The following is a 20232-nucleotide window of genomic DNA, read 5'->3' as shown; positions in this document are numbered from 1 at the left end:
CAAAATCCAGCTTTAAAATGGTTTCCTGTATATTCTCTCAATAAATCTAACAGCTTAGTTTCAATATGTGCGAGTCGCTGCTTTCACCAAACAGCAGAGAGAAGACATTATTCAGGCTGTGATTTAGAGACTAATCCTCGAGCCACTCCGCAGACAGTGAATAATGTACCGACTGCTCGGAGACCAACAAGATTTTGTGCAAGATTTCATTTGGATATGAGAGCATTTAACAGCAGGAAGTCCCAGCAACTGAAAAACTCATGTGAATGAAATATCTAAAGCTATATTTAGATTCTACAGCCACCCAACTAGCTGTGAGGGTGTACTCTGACACAGCGATGCTTTGAGCTAAATGGCAACACCGCCAGGCTAATGTCTCAAAAATGACAACACTATGAGAGACTTCCTGCAGATGGTGTTCTACGTGAGATCTCCAGTATATTGTGTTGGAGACCTTCTGATTTACAGTTGTGAAGCTGTGATGTCTTGTTAAAGGATGCAAACAATTACAGAAATACACAGTTTGTGTAATTAAAATAATTTATTTAAAACATAATTTAGTCTTTAAAATAGTAAATGCTTTACAAATAGAACACAAGTTCTCATTGTGCTCACATACTGAGGTTCTCTGATGTAAACAATAATTTAATACATTTAGTACATACCCACATTATTATAATTCAGACATTCATATTCACATATTTATCTGTCACAATAGCCACAAGCTAAAACCAACCACAGTCTCATTATTCAAAGACAGACGGGCATCTGGGTTAAGGCTAGCTGTTAAAAGAGGAAGATGCCTCCCGTTCTCGGGAGACATGGTACTACGTTTTCAACCGCTCTCTCCTTGATGGTCGGCCCAAACATTTCAGTGTATCTGATGTCCCGGGCCGCATCCAGGGATCCGTGGAGACAGTTTCTACGGAGCTTTGATGGTCAGTACTGTGAAGAGAAAAGCGAGGAGGGGAGTCGTCCTCTTCGTCGGACAGGTCCAATGGTCCTGGAGGAGCAGGGAGGAGCAACTACATTAACATTTTAAGTTTAAGACCAAACTTGGATACCCAACTTTTCTGCTACAGAACTCACTGTTATGTAGAAATATTAATATTTCCTGCAGGAACATTTTAATGTTATTTTTCATCCAACTAGAATCAACAGTTTCTACGGCTGTTTTAATATTGGCTTAATTTAATGACTGCTGGGCTTCAGAAACACATTAAAGCCTCTAAGCCTGATGCTGCTATTTTAAGTCAGACGTCCATGAAAAATACTTCAGTTCTAAAAAAAAAAAAAAAAAAAATGCTTTGCATTTGCCAAATGAAAACATGAAACAATTACATAAAAAAAAGCAAAAAGTAGAACTGAATTCATCAAGTCGTACCAGCTGTGTTGCCACGACGACTGGGAGCCATATGATGACCTGTTCTCCTCCCGTCACCCATACCTGCGTAGTCATCGTGCTGGCCAAAGGATTGGCTGGAAGCTGCTCCGTCCTAAACCAACCAGAGGACTTTGTGGTTAGAAAGCAATTAAAGCTGAAGTGTTTGAGCTCTCAGAACACACGGTTGTTGTTTGATCTCCACCACAACACAAACATCAGAAACTTGTATGATGAGAGTACCTGGGGACGCTGTGAATGTTTGGTCAACCTCCTCCTCTCCCTGGCTGACAGCAGAGGGGCCTTCTCATGCTCAGGGGTACGAAGCACTGGAGAGGCATTGCCTAGGGGGTCTCAACACACCACACAGACACAAACCCAAAATTAGCCTCAGGCATCTCAACTTAGGTGCACAAACTTGGAGAGATGCACAGTGCTGTAGCAGCTCCAACAGGTATGGATGGTTGTGTGCTGTGTGAACTGGAGAGTTCCCCAACTGCAAATCATTGTAAAATGTCGACGCCTCGATGATGCATGACAGATCTGATTCAGTGTTAAATTCCATTAATCAAAGATATGACGAAAAACGTTCGGCCACAACCTTTTGCCCCATGACTAAGACGAGACACCAAAATAAGCTGAAAATAGATCTTTCACAATAAAAATGTATGATGAATGCGTGCGTTTTGCTTTTATTGACGAGACCATAATGTTGATGTTGGTGGCTGACATTCAAAAACTGCATGAGATTTTCCCACAACTGTGCGTCCAGTCCTTTCGTCAAAATGAACAATACATCCCTGCCATCAACTGACAGCAAGTTAGTGACGACATGATGGCTTCAACACAAAAAGGGTTAATGGTAAACAAAACAGATCTATGGACATACTTTAATATAATCAAGCAGAAAGGAAAACACCATGCACTGACATTAAGGAAGACTGAGAGAAGACCTGTGCCTACAGATTAAGTGGGAAGAACACAATTAATCTGAAGAGACAGTTGAGGTCATACCACCCTGCTACTGAAGCCACATGGAGTTAGCTAACTCTAAGTCCCAAAGTTAAGTAAGCATATACATTTGCTAACATTCAGTGTCAGTGTTACTGGGCAGTTGGCTGTGTCTGCTAGCAAGCAAAGGTGGATTAGCCTGGCTAGAAGCCAGTTTTTCTCACAAAATACGTTTTTAGTTTGCGGTAGCCAAAAAAAAAATAATGAATTATGCCTGGCTTCAAGACAGGTAATGTCAGTTTGCTAGCTTTAAAGCTTGTGAGGGAAGCATGCAGGGCTTGACATCAGGGACAGCTAAACCTTTATGTTTAGTGAAATGCTTTATCCTGTTGTTGTCCTGTTGTTGTAGTGGAATATTAGGAGAAAAACCATGTTGTGTCTTAAGATATACTTCCTAATGTGTAAATGCATGTCACGTGTTGCTATTGTAATAAAAAAAAAAAAAAATGTTTCACTTAATTGGCCTTAGCAGACTCTGCAGCCCTGAACATGGCGTTGCAATCACAGAATACGCAGCAATTTATGTGGAAGATATTTGTTTGTGATTTCTGAGCTCCAAGGCCAGGTAGAAATACTAATTGACCATTTGTTTCAGTTGAAGAGGCTTATTAACCTAATTGCATTAGTTTAAAGAGAGAAAACATGTAGGGTTTTCATCTACTAAAACTATGAAGAAAAAAATGACAAAAATGGGGCTAAAAATAATGAGCATTTTCATCTCGAGAGTAAGACTGAATCTAAAACAGCTGCCAAAATCAACACAGAAAATGATTCAAATCCTGATTCTCATAACAAGAGTCAAATTGTCATCATTAAAATATCTGCATCATGGCGGTCTTACCGATGAAAGCACTCTCTGACTCCAGCAGGGATCCTCTTGCAGAACCTCCCATTGCACTCCTCTGCAACATAAACACAACAACTCAAAATAGTTATAAGTTCATTGTTACAGTTTATACCAACTAGGTGGGATTTTAGTAACTGAAACATTATTTATTCACAACTCACCAGATAATCGTTTTGCTGTGGTGGGGACAGGTCAAAATAATCTGCAACACAAGGAGGTAATTATTATTATCTATTTTTTTCATCATCTCGGGATAATGAAAAAGCCACGTTTACAAGATGACCAGCATGTTATCTGCATCTAGATATCTTGTCTGAATAAGGGGAAAAAACTAATATGGTAACACAGGTGTAAATCATGGAAATGGGAATTCAAATATAAATCAACCCAACATAATGCAAGTGCACAGATTAAATGTTCTATCACAGATAAACCTGACTGAAACGATTACAAAAAAATAAAGATGACTCCATAAAGTGTAGTGAGCTCTAACCATCCTGGGCTGTAGACCTCTGGCTGCTGAACTGCTGATATGGATCTCTGTAGTCCCGCCTCCTCCTGCTGCTGGCCACACCCACTTCCTCAAGCTTAGGAACTTCACTGAAGCCCAGCCTGGACTCACCATCTGATTCACAAACACAGAAACCAGTCACAGCATATTGTGTTGGTTTGCAGCTGAGTAAAATAAAGACCATCAGACTTGTGTTCTACCTGTGTATTTGAGCTGAAGGGAGTCATGGATTCGCAGCAGGTTTCTGGGCTCCATGTTTCTGGAGTTGGGCCTTCGGACTGGAGCCTGGAGCCGCAGCCTGGCCATATCAAACACGTCCACCCGGGGGCGCTCCCGATGTCTGGACGAACGAAGATGAGAACACACACAAATGAGAGATGTGTGATGGGATAAAACAGTGGCTCACAACCTTTTAGGTAGCAGTACCTCCACAACCCTGGCAGATTGACTCAAGTACTCCATCGATATTATCATTTATGTCAACCAGTTACTCATTACTTTAAACACTTCCAGCACTTTTATGCTTTTATGCATTATGAGTTTCCAGGTTTGTTTGTATCTGCCAAGGGTGTGTTACTTTGATAAAGAGTGAAAGAGTAATACCTGTCTTAATGATCTGGCAACCAGCTGCACTACCCATCACTGGAGCTGCAGCATGCATGCATAATTCTATCAGGAGACCACAGAGACTCAGACAGGCGAGCTGGCTGGCTCGAGTTCATGATCTGATTAAGTTTTCAGACCTGCCAACCTTGAAGAAAGTTTTGGAGTACATCCCAATGCCAAAAATATTTTCCTGTGCATGCTGCAAAAATCTTATCGATTTGTTTTTTTATCAATAAATAAATGCATTTTAAAAACACATGATTTTAAAAAGAATAGATTCAGGAAAGGATTGTTTATATATTTAATATATCTTAATGTTATTTCAAGAGTTCAAGTTTACAACAGCAAAGTCGCTATACACTCTCTCAATAGAAATAAGTATGTCAGTAAAATATACAGAATTCAGTAATTTGTAAATGATCAGGTCATTTTTTGGTGTCCAAAAACAGCAACAACCTATCTGCATGGGTTGCGGTGGTAACGACGCTGATGGTGCGCCTTTCCAACACCAAAGCATTAGAAATAAAGATCCATCGTCTTCCCCGCCTGATCCGAATCCAAACATATGTTGGTCAAACTCTTCCTCTCCTTTTGGTTTTCCACAGACTGTTTGTGTAGACTATCTGGCGTATTGCTGATGTGTTTTGTAAAATTCACAAGGTGCTACACAAAATGCATACAGGTTGACAGGTCTGAGTTTTTGAGATGACGTATAAAGATTCAAGCGTTGCTGTGGCTCCATCTTGAAACACCGTGTTATTGGTTGCAGAAAACTTTTGAGTTGTGTCCAAATCAACAGACCAACAGAGGTACAGAATCTGAGGTGAGGTTTGACACAGAAGAGCAATGGTTCAGAGTAACATTACCTCCAGGCCATTATCCATTTATCTTATTGTAACATTTATTGAAATGTATTAGAGATTCATTTTAATTATAGTCTGAATGAAACTTAATAAATCTCCTTAGAATCAGGGGATGGCAAAATGAATAAGCAAATACATATTGAATAGAGTTTATACATATTGAATGAGAACGTTTTCCATTCACATTACAGACTCAATACAAGGATCCATTAATATTTTACCTAGATTAGCTTTTACCTTATTAATGAATTAGCCAAGATACTCCACAGACTTTCTGCGTTGAATATAAAGCAATTGTACAGGTAACCCCTGAGGTTAAAGCACCACTGGTTTAGATTCAAAGATGAAATTAGATATCAAAGTGTGTAATGCACAGCAATGGATCCACATCTACCAGTATTTATCCCGGTAGCCGAATGCATGTGGCAGGTAATTGACCTTTACACATCTAAATATGTCCACCACATGCTGCGCGCTGTGTGCTAATTGATAAGGCTTCAGTGAGAGCAATGCATGTACCTGTCACTCAGAGGAGAGTCCAAGTCCTCCAAGTCATCCTGCTGCAGATGACCCTCCAGGCGTTTCTGTTCGCTACGGAGATGCCGACGCAACGCTGACAGCTCACTGAAGACATCGCGCTGGTCACCTGAAAACAAACACACACAGACTACATCTGATGAAGTGTTTTCCCCACCAAATACGTATTTCACTGCTAAGCTTCAGCTTCAACATAATAATCCTAATCACAGATGTGAAGCATTGAGTCTAGGAAGAGTGGAATGAGTTGGGCTGCCTGGTGAAACATCTGAACATTGAAACACTGTCCATGACTGAACTAAACACAAAGACACAGATAGTAGGGCTGGGCGATATGGCCTCAAATCAATATCACGATATATTGAGCAACTCACCTCGATAACGATAAATGAACGATAAGTAAATTCTAAGCTTCTCGCTTTTTTTATTTCTTCGAATTGAATCACGTGGTTGTACTGCAGGTGGTGGAAGAGGTTGGATGTAAATAAATAAACATTTTGAGGACTTCAGAATCAGAATCTAAGACATGAGACAAAATAGTAGAGAAGTTGACATTGCTGCTTGATAATATGTTAACCTCTTGAGCATTAGAGAACTTTTTTTACCACTATTTTCTTTATCATTATATATTTTTGATAGACACAGAATCTGTTTCAGAGGTCAGAGGGTCACATGACATGGAAGCTATTGAGAAAAAAAATCAAGATTTCTGCATATTAATATTCATATAAAATAGAGGAAGCACTAAAGTACAATAAACATAGCTGTGTCTCATTCGTCCAGTTTACTAATACAATCTGCTGCTGGAGTCACTGGGCCCCATGTCATGGAAGATATTGAAAGAACTGCAATTATTTTGTATTAATATATTTATGCCAAGTAATTTGATGACAGTCCCTAAATCAGTTTCCAGCGATTCAATGCCATGTTCTGGGAGGTGAGCTGACCGTCTTCCTGCTGCTCACACTGGGTGAACCTCAGTAAAGTCGCGGCTGGAGCCGAGTAGAGCTTATAATCAAGCCCGACCCGAGCCCGTGCACGTTGTGTCCGAGCCCGGCCCGACACATTGAATGTAATTATGAGCCCGAGACCGATTTAAACCCGACAACTGTTTAATACGTGGGCTGTTATAATTGACGTTCTCGACTACAATTGCGAGTTTAACTACAGAAATCTTAATGAATAATGCAACAAGTGCCGCACTTAATGCACTCCACAAAGCCGACAAATGTTATTATCACGGCCCACGACTTGTTTAAAATGGGTCCACACCTCCGACTTTCCTCCAAACTTGTTCAAAGTTATTTCTACTGTTTATATTTTTTCCTTTACATCTTCATGCTCCATGTTGCACTTAAGCTACACAATCAGTGATGCTGGTAACGCGTTACTAGTTTTGTCATTTTCCTTAGTAAAAAATATATATTTTTGCTTTCTTCTTGCGTCTCGGGGAGTGACGTCACGTACGCGAGAAGTCACGTTTTCCAGCATGAGGACACTCACGTGTCAGACCACGCAGAGACACAAATGCAAACAACAATGGAGGGAGGAGAGAGATGCGCGTTTTCTAGCTGGAAATACAGTCATTATTTTGAGTGAATAAAAAACAAAAGACAAATGTTTGATCAATGGACCGGCCCTGCCGAAGACAGTGGCCTGTTGCAGCCTTTGAACGCAGCATCATTACACAAACTGTCCGACTCACAGCGAGAGTGGGTTCACTTGATTACTAACCTGGCATAGCTGGTGTTGCATCAGCGGGTGGAGTTTGCCATCAAATTAATGTAAAAAAAGCACATCGGTATATGCCGGGGTAGATTAATCAAGTGGACCTAACATGTCCCCTGTCCCTAGTGGATGTTATGCCTATGACACCGAATATACCGACATGGCCAAAATGACGTCGGTTATCGTCGTAAATTTCGGTATAGGTAAATTTTCGGTTTATCGCCCAGGCCTAACAGATAGTCAATTTTAACTCCTTTGCCAACATACATTTTTGTGTACAGTACAGTACCTGCAGCTCGGAGTTGATTCCTGCAAGCAGGGACAGGAGGGGACTGGAGACCAGACAGAGAACGCTCCTGAAAAGACAGAAATACAAATAAAAGTCATTGAAACAAAATTACATCGAGGAAGGAACACATAACAAACCTTTATTTAATCTAGTAGAAGTAGAAGCTGCGGGGAAAATATCATTTTATACAATGTTGTCATTGTTTATTGTTTGTCAATTGTGTGCGTGAGACTCACAGAAAGGGGGGCAGTAGTAGAATGCTGGCTGTCAACAGTGGGGGGTCTGGGGGTGAACTGCTGTGTCCCATGTTTCTTCTGCAGAGTGGGGATTGGCGGCGAGGGCTCCCTACAGACCTGAGAGCACACAACCACCCATTCACTGCATAAATGTTACAGAAACCGTGCTTCAATCAAATTCAACTTGATACTTGTCGCCCACTGTGTGTGTGTCTTTTTGTGTGACTAAAAATCAAAGAGAGGCTACAGATGTTAGGAAGGGGATGTCCTACGAGACAGTCTGCTGGCTTTTATTTCAAACAAGTAACACTTTACTTAACCCCCTTATTTTGTATGGAGCATACAAACATAATACATGGTGTGTAAAACACTTTAATATAGCGATAAGGACTTAATGACAAATACAATAATAAATATATGTATGCTTGCAATTGTGTAATAGTGTGTTATAAAGCACTTATTAATGTTTATATGCTGCTCGTAATCACCAAGTAGGGAGATTTAAAGTAAAGTGTTGCCAGTTCCTGCAAAATGTGAATTAAAACAATCAGCACGACTTCACCACCTGATTGATTTTGCATATTAATTTCATCCTTCATGGCTGTAGTTTTTAATTCAAATGAAAACCCTTGTCTGGGATCGGATGGCGATGTATCTATTATCTTTACAAAAATATCAAAGCTTTACTCAAGCAGAGCAACGCTGCTGCTTCAGGCTGATACTGCTTTAAAAAAAAAAGAGTTTTTAAGAGAGAATTTCCCCTTCAGATGATCAATAAAAGAAATGTCAGATATATAACTACTTCCTACTTCTCCTTGACACACACAGTTCTGTTGTTGATCATCTGCAGGCAGCCCTTAACAGCTTGTAGTTTTGCAGCACATCCAGCACTGTTGGCACAAGCTGGTCCATAGTACAGCGTGTTAAAACTACAACAGAGGCAGTTAGTAAAACAGAACTCTGTGGCTGGTCAGCTGAACCAATCTGAGATTTCACCCATATAAGTTGTCCTTGTATTTTTTATCTTTCAGAAGCAAAAGATCACGTCCATGCAAGGACAAGCTTTATAGGTTCAGCTGCAACATTTTAATGCTATTATTATTATTATTATTATTATAACATGGCTTAAAACACAATATGATATGAGAAATTATACGGGGACAAAACTTCTAATTCTATAGTTGATGTAGCTTTAAATGTCACTAAATCGCAGTGTGATGGTGTTGCCAAATGATGTGGAGCCTTCAGTAAACTGACCTCAACCACCTGAGTCTGCCTCTCCCTCTCATACTGCCTCCTGAGTACTGCAGCTTCCTTCTCTTCCGCTTCCTTCTTCTTCCTCTCCGCCTCCTTCTTCCTCTGTTCAGCAAGATGAATCAGCTCTTCATTCTTGGCTTTTTGCTGAGAGATAGAGATGATGGAGAGCCAGTCAGCAACAGATCAGCAAGGTAAGAGAGAAGAAGATGGAGGCAAAGGATAAAGAATTGACAGAGTGGATCTTCACTTCTTGTTCAACATTAGTTTTTAAAAAACAAATGTAACACCTTGCCCATGACTTTGTTTTTTACCTCCTCACCTCTATTTCTTTTTTTGGCATAGACACCTTTATTAAGCAGTAGACAGATAGGAAATATGGGAGAGAGAGGGGGAGGTGACATGCAGCAAAGGACCTCCAGCCGGAATCGAACCGGGGTCGGCTGCGTTTATGGCATGCGCTCTAACCACTCGACCACCTGCGCGCCTCTCACCTCCATTTCTTTCCGTTTCTTCCTCTCTTGTTCTTCCTCATACTCCCTTTGGATGCGAGCCCTTTGCTCCGCCAGCCTCTTCTCCTCTTTCTCCTCCTCTAGTCTTGTCCGTTCCCTCTCCTCTGCTTTTTTTCGCATTTTCTCCTCTATCTGTAATCAAACCCATGTGAATGTGACAACATGAAACCCATCAACACAGCCATGAAACCTCATAATCACTTGGACTATTCTACAAGCAGATGGCTACATTTCTAGAGACCAGCTTGATGACAAGACAGCCAACTATAAAACACAACCGGCAGAAGTACCACCAGCTGGTTGAAGCAATACCTGCTGTTTGAGGTAAGCTTTGTACTTGTCCTGCTCCTGGAGATGTTGCTGTGTGGGCTGGTTGGCAAACACATTGCCTCTGGCAAACTGGGGGGTGTGGACATGTGTGAAACCTATAAAGCAAACAGGAAGAAATTGTACTTGTGAGTTGGACCACGGCATCTTATTAGAAGATGCAGCACAGACCATTTCTAATTATGTGTAGCAAGTGTTATTTTCTTTATTGTTGTCTTTAAATTACCATCTAAATATTTCCGTATTACTAAAGCTCAACCCACACGACATGCTGGACAACATTTTTTGTTCCCTGAAATAATCTCATCTTAATCCCGCCTGTTTTCATTTTCTTCTTGTGTAATTGCAAAATCACAGCTAAATGCATTGTGAATAATGGTGGTTATAGTACCAGAGAGACTGTCAATACTGTCATGGATACTGCACTCTGCTACAGTACCAGAGACCCTCTCATTGGGGTCAGGGAGCTCTGTCCGGCGTGCCGTCATGGCGGCCGTGGCTCTCCTTTGCCACTGCTCCGGGTTGCTGTAGGCCTCCTCGTTCAGCTTGTGCATCTGGTTGAGGTCAGCTGGGCGACAGAAACAATACGTAAGAATCATAATAAGCCCTTGTATAGGCAATGTGTATTATGTAAAAAGACACTACCGATAAGATTTCCAGTGCTGTCCCTGAGCGGGGCTCCTCCTCCGCCTCGACCCCAGGGCTGGTGGTTCTTCATGTCAGCCTCCAGCTGAGCCTCGTAACGCTCCGTCTCCTCCCTCTCCAGCAGCCTCCGCTCCTGTTGCTCATGGATCTATGTTACAAGTATTTTCATCAACATCGCAATACTCAAATATTATCAGGGCTGCAAACGATCCTTATTTCTTCATTATCAGTTAATGTGCAGATTGTTGTCATGATTAATCAAACAATTGTTTAGTCTAGGAAATGTCTAAAAAATATGAAAAATGTGCTTGATAATTTCCCTGAGCCCAAAGTGACTTCTTCAAACTGCGTCTTTTGTTCAACCAACAGTGCAAAACCCAAAGATTCTTTATTCATGATCACAAATGACAGCAAATCATCACATTTAAGATACTTAAACAAGAAATTGTTTGACATTTTTGTTTAAGAAATTAATGAAACGTTTAATTGCAGATTATCAAAATACTTAGCAATTACATTTTTTCCCAAATCAACTGATGATCTCTATCATGCTCTATGGTTTCCAGTGGTTCAATAATCTACACCAACCTGATGATGCACTCAGTAAGCCTTTGCAGTCAAACTGTATTATATTTGTGATTTTTAGTGAACCACATTACTAAACCAGATATTAAATTATAGAGAAATTGTCCCTTGTAAGATATAAAAACTACAAAAACAATTTCGGATATATGGAACGATTATGGTGCCAAAACTACTGTTAATAGGTGAATTTTGAGATTTCATTTTTAAATTTTAGTTCAATTTATCACATCTAGTCAAAAGTAGGAAGTTGTAAAATCTATTCTAAAACTTACTCAAATATCCCATAAGTAAAAAACTGAGTTTAAATGTACCACATTTCCTGAATATGGAACAGAAACTAGTACCTTAAACTCTATAATAGAGGTCATACAAAAACTGACATGGGACATACACTATATTGCCAAGAGTATTCACTCACCCATCCAAATGATTGAAATCAGGTGTTCCAATCACTTCCATGGTATATGGAATATAAAGGTATATAAAGGCAAGCACCTACGCATGCAGACTGTTTCTACAAACATTTGTGAAAGAATGGGTCGTTCTCAGGAGCTCAGTGAATTCTAGCCTGGTACTGTGATAGGATGCCACCTGTGCAACAAGTCCAGTCGTGAAATTTCCTCGCTCATAAATATTCCACAGTCAACTGTCAGTGGTATTATAACAAAGTCAAAGCGATTGGGAACGACAGCAACTCAGCCACAAAGTGGTAGGCCACAAAAAATGACAAGGGGGGCCAGCGGATGCTGAGGAGCATAGTGCGCAGAGGTCACCAACTTTTTGCAGAGTCAATCACTACAGACCTCCAAACTTCATGTGGCCTTCGGATTAGCTCACAACAGTGCGTAGAGAGCTTCATGGAATGGGTTTCCATGGCCGAGCGGTTGCATCCAAGCCATACATCAACAAGTGCAATGCAAAGCGTTGGATGCAGTGGTGTAAAGCACACTACCACTGGATTCTAGAGCAGTGGAGACGCGTTCTCTGGAGTGACGAATCACGCTTCTCCATCTGGCAATCTGATGGACGAGTCTGGGTTTGGTGGTTACCAGGAGAACAGTAACTGTCTGACTGCATTGTGCCAAGTGTAAAGTTTGGTGGAGGGGGATTATGGTGTGGGGTTGTTTTTCAGGAGCTGGGCTTGGCCCCTTAGCTCCAGTGAAAGAAAAAAAAAAACTTGACTGGCCTGCACAGAGTCCTGACCTTAACCCGATAGAACCCCTTTGGGGATGAATTAGAGCGGAGACTGAGAGCCAGGCCTTCTCATCCAACATCAGTGTGTGACCTCACAAATGCGCTTCTGGAAGAATGGTCAAAAATTCCCATAAACACACTCCTAAACCTTGTGGAAAGAGCTGAAGCTGTTATAGCTGCCAAGGGTGGACCGACTTCATATTAAACCCTTTGGGTTAAGAATGGGTTGTCACTTAAATTCATATGCGAGTCAAGGCAGGTGAGCAATACTTTTGGCAATATAGTGTATGTATGATGCATGATGATTGCTCAAGTGTTGTGAAACACAATAATACTTTGACCCCAGTGACTTCCTGAAAACCAGAGACAGAATACAATTCAAACATCAACTTGACAAACACCAAAAGAACATTGTTTGAAATTTGTGTGAGGTCATGTTGATCATGTGGCACAAAATGAAAGCTAAGGGAAGCAGTAGAGAGGAGTTTTGTGGCGTCAGTATCGCAGAACAACTAGAGGAGTAAGATGTAGGACTGGAGTGGGATTGAGGTCATATTGGGGTATAAGGTTACACCTGACTAGGGGGAGCGCTCACAAACACTACTACTGTCGTAACTTACACTTCATGTTTGGGTCTTGACTAGATCACTTTTACCTTGCTGTTAAGCTCGCTGCGCTCTCTCCTGGAAGCTTCCTGCCAACATACCACAGCCTGGGATGTAATCAATGATTAAAATTACAGGCAACTGCTTTATTGTGTACTCTCTAAAAATGTTGCTACCAATAAAACCCAAGCCGAGTGGGTATTGTTACTGATAAAGGACCCTTTACAAGTTTGTTCATTAAATGTATGGGTTATCTATGTTTTCGTTAGCTTTAAACATAGACAACACCTAACACTTACTTAAGAATGGTCCATATCTGGCTCCCTCTGCTTTGATGCAGTCATTTATTTAAATTCATCAAGCTTTAGCTGAGCTTTTACCTTAAATCCTTAAAGTTTATTCAAATTAATGCACTACATGGTCATTTCAGCCACATACTTGTTGGGTATGTTATTCGAATATACTCATTACACATAAAAATCATCAGTAGAGTTACCTTGTATTTTTGAGAAAACAATAGATGGTGATGAGTAAATCTTGGATAACACAGTCCTTTTAAATGAAGATTTAAACATTTGTTTAACCTACCTGTTGTTTCAAAGCATCCCTGTAGCTCATTGACCTGTCCCTGGTGGGTCTGGCTCTCTCTGGAGGAAAAACTCTAACTTGCAAGTCAGCAGCCTCATTGCTGGGCCTGTCAGAAGAGTTGCAGAATCACACCGTTTAGTTCTGACCATGATTTTTGTCCCGTTGTCCTGGTACTCTGTCCACTGTGAGCACATCTCTCTCACTAAGATGCCACCAAATTTTAAATCCAAGACACAAGCAACTACAATATGGTCATTAGTCAACTCTCATATTGATGTTTTAGTCCCTCCTGTTGCTGTCGGGTCAGAATTTACAATTTACAGAAGGTTTAACAACTTATTTTTATTGAACTAAGTACATAATTCTAACCCTGCTTTTCAAGCCAAGTTATAAAAATGAAAGAGATATTTACTGTATTGGCGGCTCAGGAAAGCTGCTTCCACTGTGCTGGCTGTGAGGGCTGTGGTTACCAAACTGGCTGGGCACAGCTCCCCCTGGTGGTACGCTCCAGTAGGACATGGGAGGGCCAGCACCAGGAACAGGCAAGTGACCATCTGGACAGCGACAAAGAACATGTTAAAGTTATGATGAAAATGCTTAATGTAGAATATCTGCTCCTAATCAACAGAGGACACCAGTGCTTACAGTAGGCCATGTTTGGGTCAAGCAGGTTTCTGGTGCCGTAGTAGTGATGAGGCTCTCCATACGGACTCCTGTAGGCTTCACTGAGAGCTGGAGGAGGATGGGGAGTGAACATGGGGATCCTGAAGAAACAAAGAAGCATATCTGATAATAAGTTATGTTATAGAAACCTTCAATGAAACACTATGGTTGCCATTTTCCATTTTATGTAGAAGGGTCTGTCATTCGCATGCTCAATCCAAATTGTCTTCACACTCACAAAAGACACACAGGAAATGATACATGCAATCCCGCATTACTAATATAAGATTTTCATCACTTTTGCTGTTCCATATTCAGAGCCATATCAAAGTTGCAACACAGCTGAAACCTGGGGATACCTGGGTGAATCCATGGCTCTGGGGAACGAGAGTGCAGCAGGCTGGCTGTTGGGAGACAGGCCACCTCCTTCTCCAAGTGCAGAGCTGTACTCCAGCACAGGGGACTGGAAGGCTACGTGGGGCTGCTCAGGAGGAGGCATCTCTCTAACACCCATCTTCTCATTATAAGCAAGAACTCTGGATGATGTTGTGCCCTCTACTGTTGCTGACGGCTCCAAAACCTGATAATCTTTTCTCCTGCTCAGTCCAAACTGTCTGATTCGGTCCGGCTGGTTGGTGGTGACAGAGACAGAATTGAAAGATGAACAAATATATTCTCTACAAATGTGGCCGTAATAGTAAGTGAATTTTAGAATTTCTATCGACCCACTGTGACCTTAGAAGACAAGATAATCAACTATTTTCTCAAGGCTTGGTTTTCAGTGGCTAGCTGACCTGTTTCTCAGGATCATTTGCCCCAGTCGCAGCAACTTTGAGCTCCAAATCTTTCTCCCTGCAACAAAAATACACAAATACAGTTGTTTTACAGAGTTACACACACAAGGCATGACACTAAAATTCACAGGGATGTTCAGAGAGTGAGCAATTAGAGGTTCAGGGTTACATTGTACATAAGGAACATAAGGGGAACTGATAACATACCTCTTCTTGTTCCTGTGCTGTTCAGCAATTTGCTCCTGAAGCTCCTGTCTGTAGCGCTCCTTCCTCCTCTGTAAGGCATCTTCTGTATCAGCTGTTCCTAAAAATATGGGACACAAAGAGACCATTATCCCTTTGAGGTAGATTTTAGTTCTGGTCTGGTCATTAAATGGTGGACCTTTGATTATTTTTAAAACAAATTGTTCAGTTGCAAAAGTTAAAATGGTCTTTAACCTATTACAAGACCAGTGGCCCACTCAGCATCCTCAGTCTTGGTCAGTGCTTGTGATTTCCAGCCTTCTCTGGCAACACCTAGATTCTCCCTCTTCTCTCTGGGAAAAACGAATTTCCGAAGTCAGCCATTTTAAAACATGCTTGTAACTTATGCACAAACAAACAATTGACAATTCCTCTCAGGTACCTGAGAGACTTATTGGATTGTCTCTTCTCGTAACTGGCATCAACCCCTGTGTATCTGTGTCTTCTGCCTTCCATCAGCTGCAGCTCCTCCTTGAAATACTCCTCCTCCTCTGACTCTTGGTCCACTGGCCTCCCCAGCTTGTCACGAAGCCTGGGAAGTACTGAAGACGGCCCCTCGTCCTCCTCAGGGCATAGGGTCTTAACATCGGCCAGGCGCAAAGCCCTGCGCAACCCCCTGCTGTCCTCTGTTAGAGTGGCTGCATCTCTCCGTGAGGCGACTCGCTGTTTTGGAAGAACACCTGTGTGGTCTTGAAGCAGGTGTTGCTAAAGGAAACATGATCGTAACAGGCAATATTTGTTTAGAAAAAACTGTGCGAAGTTATATATATTTGATTGGTTTCAATCAAAACTACAAGCAATTGTGTTTGATGGGTTTTGTTTGATCATGTTTTTGTAAGACCACACAATTATGTCAGATGATCTCAAGTATCCCTTTATCTCCACACCTGTGATGTTCAAAATGCAAATGTTCCAAACTAGATAAGATTTAACTATTTAAGAGGTAAAAAAAAAGGGGGTTTAAATTTGTAATGCTACGACTTGGAAGGGCAGAAGCTTGCTATTTCCAATATTTATCCCTTACTTTTAGCTGCCAGGATCAACTACATATGTGTTACTTTTAGCTAACCACTTCAACAATTTGCAACCATCTATGCTTTACTTTTAGCCAACACTTTCAGCTGTTTATCCAGTTCTGTGAGCAATCCAGTGTAACAATTTATTCATCACTTTAATCTACCTTTACCTTACCATTTCAAGTTACATGCTTCCTAATCAGTTTTCACTATACAACACATTTGTTACAATTGTGGCGCTACACCACTGTCTTTCCATGTACGCTTTGGAAAACCCTAAATCATTTGCTCCCAAAGAGTGGTACTTGATACAAGTAAACAACCGACTCACTGCTGTATTTCTAGGCATGTTTTGGGAAAGAAAATATTTGTATCTTTGTATTTTGATTTAATCTTTACCAATTAACAATGAATGATTAAGAGCTTGGTTTCAATATCACTTATTCCCTTCAATTTTGTCTGCTCCTCCATAGATTTTGGCAGCCATTCAATAATGGTTGGCTCATAAAACAGTTACCTTCTTGAGCAACTGAGTACATTTTTATAAAAACATTAATAACGTGTCCAGTTAAAGCCTCATATTTTTAAATCAACTGACATCATCAATGTGTTTTTAAAAAAAAAGACATTTACCTTCACAGACCGCCTGTTATCGAGGTGAATTAATGGTCCAGGCTCTCCGAAGCGTTTTTTCTGTGACATTAAATGTGGCTGTCAGTATTCCAGCATTTCCAGACTGTACACACTGCGGCAGATACTTAAACACTTTATGGATCATGGGATACTGAGCGCTAGGAAGGATACATGAACTGTGGCCGAAAATACAACAAAAGGCTGCTGCATTTCCTGGCCTCATTTGGAGGGGTCTTTGAAAAAGGACCAGCACTGTTAGCTAGACATGCATATACAAACTTTAGTGAATCTAGCCCCAGATCACAGCTTTTGTCTGCATTTCAGTAATCGGACTGCAAACACCACACACTTCTCTTAAAACTTTCAACATATTTTCAGTTGACCTCCAAAGATCTATGTAAAACTAGCAGCAAATATTTACAGTGCAAAGCCTGAACTGATCTTCAAGCTTGTCTGCTACACCAGCTACAATAAGTTTGTGTGTGACAGTCACCTGAGCCATGTAGCGCCTGTAGTCCATTCGGAGCTCGTGCTGCAGCCTCTGTTTCTTCCTCTCATACTCTACACCAAGAGGTAGACCCACGCTGCAACTCTCCTCTGACAACAAACATCCATCAATTCTTAATAAGAGTCACAAAGGTGAAGAGTTTCATGCCACAACAAGAAAACGGCTACTTTAAAACAACATCTACCTTGACAAACAATGCTCACATGGCATGAATTATTGATAATGACTGACTCGGAAGTATTTGCTATTCATAAGAGAATCATCTAAATGAAGAATAAACACAATTCAAAGGAGGGGAGTCTGGTCAGGTACTGCACCTTTCTCCTGTGCTATAGATTTGGGAGGGATGTTCTCCTTAACGGTGGACCCATAATCTCTGTGGGGTTTTGCCTGTCAGTCAAAAAAAGAGGATACAATCGTATCACTATAAAAGGGTTATTCCAGTTCATGTTTACAACAACAAACTAAAAAAAAAGGAGCAAAACACTCAGAAGCAATACCTTGTTTACTTTTGTGCACTTAATTACGTTTTATTATGAAGTAGATGCATTGTAGGGGGTTTAAAGTAAAGTTCAAATGTTACAGTTTAACAAAATAAATGTGTATAAAATAAGTAGGCCTAGTTATTTATCCAGAGCCCTGACTTTGACCCAGTAAACCAGTAAACCTAATAGCAACCTTTCCAACCCACCTTCATTTCCATGTACGGAGGGTCTTGTTCTAAACTGGCTTTATCTTCAGCCACTCTTGCCTTCCGCTCCCTGATGAACTTCTCCAGCTCGTCATCCATCTCCAAACTGTGAGCACAAGTGTGACCCAATGAAAGCCTGTTGACACACACCTCATAAAAGACTTCATATTTAATAATAAGATTAGATTTATTTTTGACAATTTGGTTTTGGAGGACCTAATGTATACAAGCGTTCACATCTAAATACAGCAGCTGGTGATTTCACTAATCAGTAGCTACTGGTCTAATGAGTGCTGATCAAGTCCATCACTTGCTGGCTGGATAGACAACACACATCCGTTTCGTACTGTTGTGAAGCACTTAGTAGCTCAATATAGCTAATGGTTCACTGTCTGTGGAGCTGATGAATACAAGAAAAGTCAGTTAAGGGCTTTTCAATTCTGTCATGGGTGCCGGTAAAAGTTGTGTTTACAGCAGTGGGATAGTTAGTAGTAACATGCAGCTGAATTGCTGAAAAACCCGAATGGTCAATGCCATGTTTCAGAACCATGTTAGCTACGTATCTGCCCTTGATATTATCCATACCAAGATGCCTCAACACATATTGATTAACGGTCGGTAACGTTACTGTCTCTTTAACTTCCGTTGTCAGAGGCAACCACAATGAGCACGATAGCGTCACTTTCCATACAGATAGCATTAACCCGCTCAACTGTGTTAGCTTAGCGGCTATCATAACAATACAAATACTATCCATAAGACTAATATTATCAGTTCACCACGTTGTGTTGGCTATTGATTGTTAGTTTAACGTAGCTTCTAGCGGGCGTTAGCTAGGTTGTTTGCGTTAACTAAAAGAAAGGCAGACCCAAATAAATCAATAGGAACGACAGAAAAACTAAGAACGCTAACGTTAACCTTAGCTAATGACCAACCTTAACTAGCTCCCCGCCTAGCTAGCGTTAGCTTTCTAAGACATCAGTATTACTGTCGTTAAACATACCATTGAGCGACGTGTGAATATGACGTTACCGGATAAGGCAATGTTTGCTAGCTTGCAAATGTTGGCGGCGCCTTCGTAGTCTCTTTTGAGTCCAGCAGCATCACCAGCAAGTCCATCATTATGTCGTACTGCTTCCGGTTTCAGTTGTCAAAATAAAACCCCATTCGAGAAAACCAGGCGCAACAAGTGTTTCCTTGGGCGTGCTGTTCAGCTCTCAGCTGGTTTTACAGTTCTGCAACACCTGAAGCAATTGATCCGCTTGTCTCTGTGTTAAAATGGCCCAGACATTATGTAACTACATAGTTTAATCTCAGTTATCAGGGATTAAACAAAACTAAAGGGACAATGGAAAAGTTGATTTATCTTTTTTTTTGTTCATCCTTGCAGACATTTGGATCTTTCCTTGTGAATGACTTGTGAAATATGTGGCTTATTGTAGGATCATCTTTATTGTAACATTGTTGATGGCAATAATACTACCACTTTGCGTTTAACCTTTGATTACATTCCCACTCCTAGCTCAGTACTACCTTCTAATTATTGTGAGCTAAAGAAAAAAAAGACAGAAAAACATCGTCTATCCAGGCATGTATTGACCATGATAATGAGGATTGATAACTGTTATCCAAGAGTAAACAAGAAAAAAAAGTGTTTAAATGGTCAGTGGCTATCAGTCATTTTTATCTGATGACAGAATGGATGGTAAGCTATCTGTATTCATCAATTCAGACAAGTTAAACAGTTTCTGATCAGTAGCATTTGTACATTAATCCAATAAGAGCCATTCCGAATATAACAGGATACTAGAAGCTAATGCTGAAGCCTTAAATGAAAAAAGTACACGGTGTACTACTGCTCATGCACAGAGTATGACAAAAACAGAGACAAAACTACAGTCAAGACAGTGGATTCTTGGTTGACTGTAGTAGATGTATGTACACCTATAGAGAAAACTCTTACAT

At 40.8% G+C, this 20232-nt stretch overlaps 1 protein-coding gene across 8 annotated transcripts; it reads right to left on the bottom strand.

Moving 5' to 3' along the window:
- Positions 1-522: 522 nt before the first annotated feature.
- Positions 523-19439, bottom strand: LOC115569263 (centrosome and spindle pole-associated protein 1-like). 8 transcript variants are annotated; one of them, XM_030397272.1, is made up of 29 exons: positions 19300-19439; positions 18268-18373; positions 17894-17966; positions 17562-17665; positions 17069-17128; positions 15802-16124; positions 15615-15712; positions 15384-15480; positions 15177-15234; positions 14742-15010; positions 14365-14483; positions 14132-14273; positions 13720-13825; positions 13182-13238; positions 10748-10895; positions 10494-10670; positions 10088-10200; positions 9758-9907; positions 9267-9410; positions 8010-8126; positions 7774-7840; positions 5739-5865; positions 3951-4090; positions 3733-3864; positions 3401-3441; positions 3234-3294; positions 1625-1734; positions 1385-1496; positions 523-1003 (listed from the first exon to the last, which is right to left on the bottom strand). In XM_030397272.1, the coding sequence occupies exons 2-29, from the start codon at positions 18364-18366 to the stop codon at positions 828-830; spliced, it is 3420 nt and encodes a 1139-aa protein (XP_030253132.1). In that variant the 5' UTR covers positions 18367-18373; positions 19300-19439; the 3' UTR covers positions 523-827. The 8 variants fall into 8 exon arrangements, with proteins under 8 accessions (XP_030253132.1, XP_030253130.1, XP_030253136.1 ...); XM_030397270.1 differs by having other exon boundaries at positions 19271-19405; XM_030397276.1 differs by having other exon boundaries at positions 10542-10670; positions 19271-19405.
- Between the last annotated feature and the right edge of the window lie 793 nt (positions 19440-20232).

Source organism: Sparus aurata, chromosome 18 (genome assembly GCF_900880675.1).
Source record: "Sparus aurata chromosome 18, fSpaAur1.1, whole genome shotgun sequence".
Lineage (NCBI taxonomy): Eukaryota > Metazoa > Chordata > Actinopteri > Spariformes > Sparidae > Sparus > Sparus aurata.
The sequence above is the reverse complement of the archived record's forward strand: the minus strand, read 5'-3'. Positions and strand labels throughout refer to the sequence as shown.

What these genes read in the sequence shown, in the direction of transcription:
- LOC115569263 (XM_030397272.1), bottom strand. Translation starts at nt 18,366, where the DNA reads ATGGATGACGAGCTGGAGAAGTTCATCAGGGAGCGGAAGGCAAGAGTG. An exon ending in CAAATGATCCTGAGAAACAG is followed by an intron (nt 15,011 to 15,176) that starts GTCAGCTAGCCA and finishes ACCACCAACCAG; the next exon opens with CCGGACCGAATCAGACAGTT. An exon ending in CAGCACTGGAAATCTTATCG is followed by an intron (nt 10,671 to 10,747) that starts GTAGTGTCTTTT and finishes TCTGTCGCCCAG; the next exon opens with CTGACCTCAACCAGATGCAC.